Source organism: Chinchilla lanigera, unplaced genomic scaffold (genome assembly GCF_000276665.1).
Source record: "Chinchilla lanigera isolate Chin_1 unplaced genomic scaffold, ChiLan1.0 scaffold00020, whole genome shotgun sequence".
In the NCBI taxonomy this organism is placed as follows: Eukaryota; Metazoa; Chordata; class Mammalia; order Rodentia; family Chinchillidae; genus Chinchilla; species Chinchilla lanigera.
This window is the reverse complement of record NW_004955421.1, coordinates 29,823,345-29,836,753: the sequence shown is the minus strand read 5'-3', so window position 1 is coordinate 29,836,753 and position 13,409 is coordinate 29,823,345. Positions and strand designations below refer to the sequence as shown.

Below are 13,409 nucleotides of genomic sequence, written 5' to 3'. Positions count from 1 at the left end.
ACACCTTAAATATATACAACTCAAAAGATACTACAAAATAGTAAATACTACTTGGCCACACAGCCTGATTAGACAGACGGATGGATTTATTCCACTCCTGCTGGTCTGATCCAGTGCTCCTAGTGCTGTTCAGAAGTTTTGTGGCCTGACCTCAAGGTTCTCTCAGGGGTTCTGGAATCTCGGGATCTCAGGACGTGAGGGATCCATGTGATAACAGTGATTTGATTCGGAAAGTGCATTTGTTGTACACTTGGAATAATGCAGATGGACACTTCATAATAGGATATAAGAATTAGTGAATCTTTAATTCTACTCTGGAGCATCAAATAATTATTATTCTTGCCAATCAGAGCTCATAGATTCATATTATGTTAGAGCTGGAAGCAACTCTGCAAGAGACTGGCTTCCTTACTTGGGAGTGGGGCGGGGAGCCGCATGTCATTCAGATAACATTAAAATTCATCTAAAGGTTTGCTATCTCTCTGTCTGTCTCTGTCTGTCTGTGTCTCTCTGCATGTGTGTGTATCCATGTGTACCAGCCCTGCAGGAGAAAGCTTGGGAGGCAGAAGGGAGAAGAATGCTGCAGTGGCTCCCACTGACCCCTCTGTCCCACTGGTGCTCATACCATGTTTATTTTCCCTGGGAAGAGTCTCAGTTGGGGATTCACTTCTTACAGAAGCCCACATCCAGTGAGACCAGGTGGGTGGCACCCTCAGTGGCCAGTCATGTGCTGCTTCCCTTCTGCTTTGTCACCCTGGCAAATTGCCCCATTCTTCAAGTCATCTTGTAGGAGATACCCATGAACTGTGATTTTTATAAGGTCTTTTCTGAGAGTGGCATGTGTCCATTCATTGTGGAAATTAGAAAAAAAATCAGTCAAATAACTTCAAACTACATTAGATAAATACCAGAGGCAGCAGTAAGTAATAGACCAATCACAGGCAATTTGAAGACTGCCATGCACTAAAAGAAAATGTCTAAGTCAGGGAGGCATCTATATGGGAAAATGTGAAATGAAATTATTTCCATTCTGCTTCTCTCGCAGATGGACTGGTCCCCTGAGCCTCATAAGTGCATTATCTCATTTGACGAAAGTCTCAGCAAATGTAATGCTAAGTTTAAAGGTTTAATGCATAAAAGAATTGTATTTTAGGGAAAAGAGCAACATTTTATATTGTCATAGTGGTGGCTAAACTTTTAAATTCCAAGAAAAATATATTCTTTGGGACTTACTAAGTTTGATGATCTGGGATTACTAATTCAAAAGTGGAGACACCAGGTGGATTTGGGCCTTTGGATGGGGTCTCGTTGCTGTCACCCATCTGATGCACGTGCAGAAGGCTGCACTTGCTTGTGGATTTATCCGTGTGCCACTCTTTGCTCTGCCAGCTCCCTGTGGGCTGCTGTCCTCTGCTGGCCACTATGCACATCTGACTTCTGCTCCTGTGTTGGCATCAGTGGGGCCATATACATCACTAATAAAGAACACCGCCATGTCTGTGGGTCAGGAGGGCTCCGGAGAACCAGCCAGCTGATGTACCATGCTACATTTGAAGAGACAATATCCTGGTGAAGGTTATTCTCCAGCCAGTTGACCTCAGTGTTTGAAAAAGAGTAACCATTCCTCTGCAGGGCAGGGCTAGTGGTAGGAGAATGGCAAAGGCAGGGATCTTCCATCCAAACAGGAGGAAGAGCACCTGGTGCACAAAGCTTTAGGAGGAAACTCATTTGCTGTGTTGCAGGGCAGGAGGCCTTGGGCTAGGGTTTGCAGGAGGAAGCATAGTCCTGGTAATTGCTGGTATGACCGTGCTTGGCATGCATGATCCCATGAGGGTGGGCTGTGTGTGTACAGGACTCAGGACCAAGCAGAAATGGCAGGGGAGAGACCTCTTTCACCAGAGTCCCTAAGGCGCAGGTGTGAACTTTGCAACCTAAAAACCCACTCTTCCTGGGTTCTGGGTCAAATCCCAACATCTGGGCAGGGTTGGCGGGGTTGAGATGAGCGAGTGGGTGGATAGACACACATCACTTTTCAGTATTGGAAGGAGAACATTTCAGAGCTAAAGGCTGAATGCAGGTGAGTCTTAAAATCATGGTATTGTATGGGTGTCCCTGAGCCCAAGCACAACCTACTGATGAGTGCCTTCCAGGTGGAGCCTCCGGGACACCATCCTCTCTCAGGTGGAGGATCTGTGGGTGTTCAGTACGTGTGTACCTCGGTTACCTCTTCCTGACACTCAGCTCAGGGCCTTTAAGTCAAGGCTTTCACACCACTCAGCAAAAGCAGGGATGTGTACCAAGGCTGAGGATCAGGTAGCCACAGAGAAACATGGACAATTCCCATGTGGGGGAATCCATGAGCTGCACATGAGCTGTCTCCATGTCACTGTGGGGGATGAGACTGCAGCACAGGCTTTGTGCACTGCCTGCACCTGCTCTTCCTCCCACACATACATGTGTGCATATATGCACTCACATGACACATATACACCAACATCCACAGACATCACACATCCACACACGTGCACACACACCACACACACATGTGCAGATACCACATGCTATACATTCACACCCACACTACACACATGCACAGATAACACACACCATATATTCGCATACATATCACACAAATAAATATACTTACCACACAAAACACACATACACCTCAAACATGGACCTCCCCTCACATACCTAATACATATATACTATGTATACCATATACTCATATGTGTGCATATACACACTACACAACTACACACATACACAGAGCACACATCACACATTTACATATGTATATCACAAACATATACACATATACTCATTAAACACACACCACAGATATACACACCAAACTCTTCATATACATCCAACAAACATCATAAACACACACACATGCACACACGACTCTTCTCTCACTTTCCAGGGGCGTTTGGTAGCTTGCTGGTCAGATCTCACTAGCAATACTGTATAGCAGGCCCCAATTAGTTTAGAGATTTGTTTTTGAACAATCTATGAAAAAAGAGTGTTCTAACTACATTTACAGTATCTATTCAAGGAGGGTAAAATCGACCTATAAATGGAAAATGAAGTTTCACAAACATTTCAAAGTATTTTAGCATATAATAAACAACTAAAAGTTATTTTTATCTGTAAATTTCTACCCATTAATCACTTAACTGAATTAGGGGAAAACAGCTTTAATTATGTAGGTGTGCCAGTCAACCTCGATGGAGCTTTTGTGCCCCCCAGGTCCTAACCTTTCCTCACTGCCTGATTTAGGCTGCTGACTCTCCCTGTCTCGCAAATGAGGCCGGGAGCTCTGAGAGGCGGGTTTGTGATGAAGGTCAGGTGGTCATAGATTTAGAGGCAAGTGAGCGTCCAGAGAGCCTTGGTCCCACACAAGGGTTTCATGAGCTGTTGCCAGTCCATGTGCTGCCCTAGGGAAGGGGACAGAAGGTTCTTCAAGCGGTGTGACTCTCAACCCCCTCAGGACAGAACATGACTTTCCACTTGTGTGAGCAGTGTATTTTTCATGGTCTTGAGTCTCTTCTAGCTATAGAAAGGTAGCTAGTGCATTTTTAGTGAGTGAAAAATACTTTGTTTTATTCCTCCTGAATTCTCTAGGTCTTTTTAACTCTTTTATTTCTTTTTCTCCTAAGAGAGATGAGATTTGGCCAAGACTTCAGTAGCTTCAGGAGGGAAAGAGGAATCAGAGTTAGAGTTCCTTCCACGTGTCTTTCCTGATAACCTTGCCCACATCTCAAATCCAGTACATGTCACACACTTGGTATATGTTTAATTACTCTCTCTCTCCTCAAAGTTTCTGAAGTAACTTTCAATAACCTGACTGATCTGTGAAATTTTCTGATTTAAATCACAGGAGAATAGAGATGATCATTTGTCGAGGTTTTGCTTCAACCCACAAGCCTTGCCTAGGAAGGCACCCTGAAGTCAGGGTTAAGAGCTTTTGCCTTGAGGATGTACCTCAGTGGTAAAGTACTTGCCTAGCAGGTGCAAAGCTCTGGGTTCCATTCCTAGCATTGCCAAAAACTAACCAGCTGACCAACCAACCTAAACCCTGTCTGGTTCCAGTCGACTCCTCCTATTTGCCACCCCTTCACTCCCTCCTCTAGAAAATAAAGGGATCCAAGAAAAAGATCACAAATATTTACTCTGGTTTTGACTTTTGATGGCTCTATAACTTCACTTTGGTAGAGCAATCCAGGGAATTAGCCTCAGTTTCCAATAGTATTACTAATCATATGGTCTGGAGAAGTGTCCGTGTTGATGTTTTGTGACTCTTGGGAGATGATGGCAAAGTGGACACCATTCCTGTGGAAATTCTTGCCATTGTTTATTTTTGGTCTATCCAACATTAGCAGGGTTAGCGACCCTCAGTAAATACATTCCTTCCTCCTCATCCCATAGCAACAAGCACGTTCTTTGCTCATTTTAGTTGAAAAAAGGTCCATCTGTTAGGTGATTTTAAAATGCAAAGTGGTGTCCATATGGTTTAGAATGTTTTTCCCCCTTTTTAAGTGCTTGACAGTATACCACAAGAAAAAGACTACGGTGCAAGACAAATATTACAAAGATATTCTGTCTCTGTCTCCATCTTTGTCCCTTTGTCTGTCTCTGTCTCTCTGTCTCTGTCTCTGTCTTTGCTCGCTCTCTCTTTCTCATGCATTCATCAGAAGTATCTGCTCTGAGCTCTCTTTATTGAAATAAACAGAAGTGATTGCACAGATTCCTTCCTTAGGCCAGATTCGTTTAAAATCAGGTATCCTGATGATGTTCCTTTGACTTCTGTCCAGTTTCATATGCCAAAAATATTCCAAAAGGGAAGCTCCAGCCCAGCTCTTTCCTTGTTAAACAATTTTACAAACCATGCTCTAAGTCACTATAATCATTTTTCTTTTTTCTCTATGTTTTTGTTTGAAGAGAAAAGCCAAGGAAAGAGAGTAGATGGTCTAAGACATCTGATTTATTTCCGCTAATCCCCAGAGTGCTTAGTCATGTGGACAGTAGTAATGTTTTCCTGTCTTTAGGGTAAGGATGGGACCCCAGGGGAGGACGGGATTTCAGGTTGGGGTGGGATTCCTGGTGAGTTATGATGCTTTAAGTGCAGATGAGATTCCAGTTGAGGATAGACCTGCAGGTAAGGATTTTAGGTAAAGGTGGAGCTGTGATTGAGGATAGGATTCCAGGTGAGTGAGGGACTGCAGGTGAAACTAGAATGAATTGCAGGTACAAACAGGATTTCATGTGAAGATAGGAATCCAGGTGGGGTTGTCTGTCTGGATGAGGATGGAGCTGTGGATGAGGGTGGATCCCAAGTAAAGGTAGGACTGAAAGTGAAGGTGGGGTTCCGGTGAGGATGGGACTCTGACTTTGGCATTGCAGGCGAGCAAAGGTGAGGCTGGCAGGGTCTCCTAGGTACTGTCACTGAGTGCTGCAGAGGACTGCAAAAGAGGGTGGGACTTGGGCACAGATGGGATTTCAGGTGACAGTGGTGCCCAGGTAAGCATGGGATGCCAGGCGAATATGGGACTGTGAGTGAGGATGTGCTTGAGGGAAGAAGAATGGATTTCCTGGAACTTCCTGCTTCAAGGAAGAACATCAGGCCCCTCACATGGCTCCCATGACCCCAGCCTTTGGGGACAATGGCACCTCCCATATCCAGTGGGGACCTCTCCATCTTTGGGGAAAGGGAGGTGCTTACTGAGATTGTCTTCATCCTCCGTGTTTGTGGTGCCAGGACTTAGGTACTTGAAGGGAGCGAGGAAGGTTGACAGTATGCTGACTTTGTCTGGAAAGAAAAGAACAGGAAATGTACTTTTGACATCGAGTTTCAGCAAAACTCAATGCTCTCATATGTTCTTATTACTGAGGGGTTGGACAAGGGAGGTGGAAAGGTCATTTTGCTTTCAGATACTTCTTTCTGGCCCAGTCTTTTATTGAATTTCTGACAGCATTTTATCAAATTCTTCTCCATTCAATTTTAAATTTTATGATTTCCATCTTTCTTCTATTAGTTTTGGCATTTTTCCTGCTTTGGTTCCATGCCCACAAAGTCTATGTGATTGTCCTCAGGGTGGCAACCATGCATCTGCTTACCAGGTGGGTGGGCCCAAGCCACCATATGAAGGTCATGTCATAGACTAACACAAGTAAAAATTTCCATAATTGACAGAACATTGTGAAAATAAAGACAAATCTTTTGTTTTCCTTGCTGGTGAATTTACTTCATGGACTTGAAATGCACAAAAGACAAGAGTGGCCTATTGCAATGGTAACATTCCCTATGTGGACTAGGTGTGTTTGAGCAGATGTAGAAGAAAGGAGAGAAGGGAGTAAGGCCAGCACAGTACAGAGGGTCTGAATAGTGCTTCTTGGGAATGCACAAGTGTATCTGACACTGTGGGTAGGTTCCACAGTTTGCCCTTTGACCACAGCCCTGTTCACCAGGGAAGCAAAGGCGAGGCTGGCAGAGTCCCCTGGGTACTGGCCACTGAGTGTAGCAGAGTTGGGAAAATGGGTCATGGGAAATGCCATCTGTGACCAATAACATGTTTTCTCCCATGGCCTCAGCAACTTCTCAAACAGAGAGACAGTTGCAGGAATTACTGGGAGGGGAAAAAGCAAGCCTAAGGAAGCAAGCCAAATTTAAAGTTCCTTATGTTAGAGAGTTTCGATTACGTTAAATGGCAGGAGCTGGGAGTCTTTCCTCCACATGGAACTTATTTCCCTGACAAAGAACCTATCAGAGGCACTGAACATGGAGCCCTCTCTTTTCCAGGACTCCCTTCTGCACAACAATCCCCATCAAGTCTGCATGATTCTCTGTGTTTTAGTGTAAATCCTCAGCACATTTACTAAAAGACTAGATGGAAATAGTGCTACTACTTACCCAGTGTGATACACATTCACAACAGAATCACTGCTTATATTCCTAGTTTTTTGGTTTATTTGTTTTTATGGTACTGGGAATTGAATCCAGAACCTTCACAGTGAGCTACATCCCTAGACTTTTTATTTTCATTTTGTTTTATTTTGAATCTTGCTAAACTGCTAACTTGCCCGGGCAGGGTTCAAACATGTGGTCTTCCAGCCTCAGCCTCCCAGAGGCTGGGATTAAAGCTGTGTGCCATCTCGCTGGCTCCTGTTGTTTAGGTTGCTGAGGGCACTGGCCATCACAAGCTTAGCTGCTTGAACTGTTTATACTTTGACACTGTATACCTTGCTCTAAGTGTTATTTTCATGAAAACACTTGCTAGTAGTTTCATATGCCCTTGGCTTCAGGCATCCCGACCAAGTCTGAAACTTGCTCTTTTTCTGCTGAGGCTGAGCCTGTTTTCTCTTTAGCTGAGCTTTCCAGAGGCCAATGGAGTTCACACTGAAATTCATTCAGGAGCCTGTTAACAGCTGTTGTTTTCAGTAGGGACAGGCAACAATATAATGTTCACACAAAGAGAACAATAAATAACTCAAATATAAAATGCCTGCTACTTCTTCATTCTACCAAACAAGAAGAATAAACCTGGGGAAAGATTTGCTCTCCCTGAGCTCTCCCAGCCCTAGCTAATTTACTACAAGAGAATGAAATATCTTGCTTGAGTTATAATTTCATTAAGGGAGTCCAATAATGTTACACAAAGAGTGTGAAGCTCAAATGATTTAGTCTGGAAGATCTCAAAATGAAATTACAATTTTGTAATAAAGCAGGGCTACCAGCCCAACACCCACAGATATACACTAAACTCTTTCAGACATCACCTTCGCACAATTGTGAAATATTTAAAGATTGTTTTAGAACCATCACACTTCTCATTTTCTGATGTTGCTGGATTTATCAAGTAAAAACACAGGACACTCAGTTACAATTGAGTTTCAGATAAACAAGAGATTGTTCTTCATACACATACATTCTGAATACTGTGTGAGATCTATAAACCAATACAATTCATTGTTTACTTGAAATTCACATTTAAGGCAAAAGATGAAACAGATATTTATCATGATGGGTGTGTTAATGGTCACTTAACACATGATCTCATGCGTGGAACTGGTCATCTGGGAAATGCAATGAAAACTACAATGCAACATTAATTCTCACCCATTCGTGTGGTTATTATAAACAAAAGGAGAATAATGTGTTGGTGAGGATGTGGATAAAGTAGAACCCTTGTGCATTATTGGTGGGAGTGAAAATGATTCAGCTGCTACAAAACTGCCAGTTGTGTCTGTCAGTCTTTACCGAAAAGAACTAAAGCTCAAAGAGATATTTGCACACTAGTATTTGTAGCAATGGTATTCACAATAGCTTAGGGATGGGAGCAACTCAAGTGTCCCTCACAAGATTAATGGATGGAGAAAATGAGGTTTCCCCCTAAAGCAGAACATTATTCATCCCTTAAAAAGAAGGAAATCCTGCCATTTGTGACAATGTGGTTGAAACCGAAGGAACTTATGCAAAGAAAAATATGTCAGACACAGAAAGACAAATACCGTTTGATCTCACTTTTGAGCAGAATCTAAGAAAGTCTAATTCACAGATACCACAAGAACGGTGGTTTCTGGTGGCAGGAGAACTGGAGGGAGCTGGGAAATATCGGTCACAGGGTACAAAATTTCAGGTATAACATGAATAAGTTTTGGGGTGTAATTACAGCATGATGACTACAGCTAGCAGTAATGTATTGTCTACTTGAAATTTGATAAGAAGATTTTTTTTCATCTTCAGTGTAAGCACACACACACATACACTGTGTTAGCTATGGATGATGAATGTATTAATTGTATTGTGGTAATTACTAGAGAATACATATATTATGTATATATATATATAATCATAGTATGTATTTTGAATATGTACTTTTTTGTTTGCTAGTAAAATATGTCAAAAATAAGGAGTCTCAATGGCCAAAAGATCAAAATTAACTGGTCCTTGGCCAAAGTAGTCTCCATCAACCTTTCTGTCCTCTAGCGCAGTGGATTCTGGGATTCCTGGGCCATTTTAAACAAATGAAACCGCTGTTGGAGAAGGGGAAGAGGTGGGGGAAGGGGGCCAGGAAGAAGGAGAGGGGGAGGCAGGTCTAGGGAGGGTGGATATGACCAAAGCATATTGTACACATGTGTGGAAATGTCATAATGTCACCTATTACGTACACAATTAATACATACTAATTACTCTGATAAAAAGGAAGCAAACTAAACCAAGCGAAAAAGCAGGAAAGCAACAGAATAGCTCCTACTAATTTACAAAGTTAATACAATTAGATTCCAACTATTACCTGGCACTGCCATGGCTTTATAAAAAAATCTTATGCTGAAGGTACATGTCATAGCTGGGATAACATGCTCCACCAAAACCTTGTTGTGTTAAAGGGCTGGTTACTGATGGGCCTCTCCAAAGTGGCTGGACTGTGAGGTCTCTGACTTCCTTGATGGGTTAACGACGGGGATGGGGCCTCGCTGAAAGGAGTAGACCGAGAGGGTAAGACTTTGGAGACTGTACCTGGTCCCTGCCTCTTTCTTTCTATCTTTTCTCCTCTCTCTGCTTTCTGGCGGCCACAAGGTGAGCAGATTTCCTCTGCTTTGCTCTTCTTCCTCCTTCTCCTCTCCCCACTCCTTGTTCTTCTTCTTTTTGTCTTTTTGAGACTGGGTCTCACTATGTAGTTCAGGCTGTCCTTGAACTCACTTTCCAGCACAGGCTGACCTTCAACTTCTGTGCTTCTCCTGCCTCAGCCTCCCAAGTGCTTGGATTACAGGCATGCACCATCATGAGTGGCTATCTTGCCTTTCTGTCATGATGTTTCTGCCTCACCACAGGCCTAGAGAAATGACTCTGGCCAACCATGGACTGGAAATCTCTGGAGCTGTGAGTCAAAATGAATCTTTCCTCCTCTTTAAGTGGTTCTTAAGTATTTTGTCACAGTGACAAAAAATTGACTAATATAGTACAAGAGACCCGTGTCTGAGACACATTGGTTTCTAAGGATGGATCATAACTGTGGAATATTCTTAAAAAAGAGGGTGAATAATTACATTATTATATAGAAAAATTACAATATTTGATGTAAATGCCTTTCTTTACAGTTTCCTTAGTGTCAGTTTATGTGTTTGGCATCTCTATTACATTGGTTCAATGAGTGGTGCTCCAACATCCAACGAAGTCTTCTTGTGTTTCTCACAGACATCTTGTGAAAGTCTGATTCATATAAGTTGCTGATGAAAAAAGGAGGCCACATTTTTATTTTGAACATTTTGGGTGTGCTAAGAGAAGCTGATTCAGAGAATTTTGGCTTTTGGTTGCCTTTCTGACTTTTGGCTGCCTCCCACCCTCTGAATATAAATCCTAGAAGGAGGATTGTGGTAGGTCAGGCGTCTTTCTAGGGAAAGTCTAGAAGGGCATGGCTGGACACTTCCTGCTCCTCTGCCGTTCATTCCCCTTAGATCAGGTCCAGATTATCTAACTCGAACCAGTTGGACATTGATCTGAGAGAGATATGACAAACCTGGGCTGGCTCGGGTATAGCAGTTTAATGTCATTTCAGAATAAGGTCCGATAACTATTAGCCATAATGCAAAATGTCATTCTAATGCATTACTTGAAATATTCTAGGACATTTGCATTCTAAGCCTTATTACTTGTAGAATAAATGGCTTTACCCTTACCGAAATGATTCTATATATTTTGGGAACATTTGGGGAAATATTTTGTCTTGCTTGTCTTTGCCAAACCTCAGTCTCTCTGTGCTTCATGAGACAGACCCAGCAGAGCAGGGTTTTCCCTGGTTCAATGACTAACAAGGAAGCAAAAAGAGTAGTATAATGAATTATTTTGATTCAAGGAAACAGGGCCATTAAATCTAGGGCTGGGTTAATATCTAGCAGAAAAATTAAATCAGCTTGCTCCACAAGTAATCAACTACAGTGTACTCATAAACAAATGGTATCAGGGTTAGGTAAAACCCAGAGATAGACAATGCTGAGGGATACTTTCTTAGTGTGAAAAGTGTCCTTCCCAAATCTGTGGCCACTGAGTAGAAAACATGTAATAACTTCTCAGTTTTAGCTTACCACTTTTCTCTGGTCTATTTAAATGAAGAAGGGAAATTGTACAATATCATAATTTCCTCCATTGTGAACAGAACCTATGAATGTGTTGCATGGCCTCAAGCCTACATCTCAGCTCTAGGGGGAGCAGGAAGGAAGGGTCAGTAACATGGCTGAACGTGCTTTTAACCATGGCGAAATAGCTAGAACTTCACTCGCTGACTCCTGGAAAACACCAATAAAATTGAACAAAAAACACGAAGCAGCAATTTTCAGAAGCTGGATAGAAGGCCATGGGTGACTACTATCTCTTTATCTCTTAGAAAAAGGGAACATATGAGATGAGTCTCACTATGACCTAAGCTCCCTTCCTGGAAGCATCTTCTAGTAGTGAAAAGGTAGATCCTAAGAAGAAATGGAAATGTTGACAATTTGAAAAGGAAAAGATCAAACTTTGTGCCACCAAAGTGACTAGAACTGTGGAACAGAGGAAGTGGAACACAGAAGGACAGGGTTCTAGAAGGCTTTGTGGAGTTTTCTGATGTTTTTGGTTAAGGATAAGCTACATACAAGCAAAGGGAGAATCTGTGAGTATGCGAGAGAGCGACAGCTGGGGATCTGAAGACTGAATGAAGATTTAGAAGTCTGAACAGCACTGAGCCAGTCATTCTTGTTAGAATGAAGACATCTCACCAAGGAGCTGAGAGTCAGTTGGGATTTTAGAAATGTCATGATTTAGGACTTGGAATACTCTAGCTTGGATTAAGGACTACTCTAAATACATTCCAAGAGTGACTTAAACGAGTTCTGAAGTTATCAAGCCAAAAGACTAGTAATAAATTTTCCACCAGAAAAAGGTCAAGGAACACTGAAAAATCCAGATTCTCCACAACATAGTGTACTCAACGTCCCTCAAATAATAGTACTAATAATATTTCTATATATGTAGCAAGGCAGGAAGAAATACATTTGGTATAAAAAGATGCAATGATATTGAAATTAGCAGATAAAGACTTTAAATAGAGGGTATAAGTATCTTTAAGAATTTAAAGAGAAATATGGAAGAGATGGGGAATCTTGGTTGAGAAATGGAAACAAAAAAAACAAGTGAAATTCTCAATCTCAAAAAATACTGAAAAATGCATTGAAGAGATTTAACATTAGTTTGGTCATTTCAGAGGAGAACAAACTGAAGGATTTGTGTGTGTGTGTGTGTGCTGGGATTTGAGAAAGAAGAGAAGCTGGAGTTTAGGAAAGACTGGGAAAAACTATTCAGTAGAATAAACATTTTAAGTAGTCATTTATACATTTTAAGATATGTTTAGAAGCATGAAATCACAGATCTAAGTAGATTAATCAGTAATAAGCAGAATAAACCCAGGGAAAAGTGTACCAATCAAATCATAGTCAAATTGTTGGAAAAAAAGACAAAGAAAACATTTCTAAGCAACCAGATAAACAAGATGTCATATTTATTATGAGAATGAACCACTGTGTATCTAAATTTCACAAAACAACTATTACAGTTTCAAGAAAAAATAGTGCCAATATAGTGTAATGTTTATTATATATTTAGAAAATATATGAAAAGAAGAATATAATGCTTGGGATTGAGTAAATACAATCATTCTATTGTATGTTTCTTTTTTGTTCAAGGCAACAGCTAATGATTAGTTAATTTTAATATTTTAAACTCAGCCACTAAAATTAATACACAGATATGGCTATAAAGTCTGCAAAGGAGGTAAAATAAAATACCAAAAATGGCTGATTCATTAAAAAAGGCAATAAAGGATAAACAGGAGACATATAGGCTAAATAGAAAATAAATCAGCAATATTGTAGGCTTACAGACAAAAATAACAATAATTACAGAGATATTCAGAGATGCAGAGATATTCAGTTTAGAGTAAAGAACAAACCTATCTGTTTGTTGCCCACAAGAAATCTACTTCAACTATAAAGATGTAGATAGGTTAAAAATTAAGGGATGGGAAAAAAGTATGTCATGAAAATACTAATAAGAAAGATGGAATAGATATATTAACAATAGACATGGTAAGTTTCATAATACAGAAAGCTGCCAGAAATTTTATGAAGTATCATAATGATCAAGTCATTAAGAAGATAATGTTAAAAGTGCATGTGCTTAGGGTTTCCAGCAATATGAGCCAAAAACTAACAGAACAAAAGTGGAGTAGATCCTCAAACTCTTCAATGAAATTGAGAAGGAAGCAATTCTCCCTAACTCATTTCTTTTTTTTTTTTGGTTTTTCTCCGGTACCGGGAACCGAACTCATGACTTTGCGCTTGCCAGGCAGGCGCTTTTGCCGCTGAGCTAAATCCCC

General features: G+C 41.1%; 1 protein-coding gene across 1 annotated transcript in view; it reads right to left on the bottom strand.

Moving 5' to 3' along the window:
- The window catches only part of Adarb2 (adenosine deaminase, RNA-specific, B2 (non-functional)), a 322,725-nt gene that overhangs the window by 191,260 nt on the left and 118,056 nt on the right, over positions 1–13,409 (bottom strand). Inside the window, exon 2 of the mRNA XM_013513649.1 lies at positions 5,726–5,812. Coding sequence (XP_013369103.1) covers positions 5,726–5,812 — 87 coding nt within the window. The remainder of the gene's footprint in view (positions 1–5,725; positions 5,813–13,409) is intronic.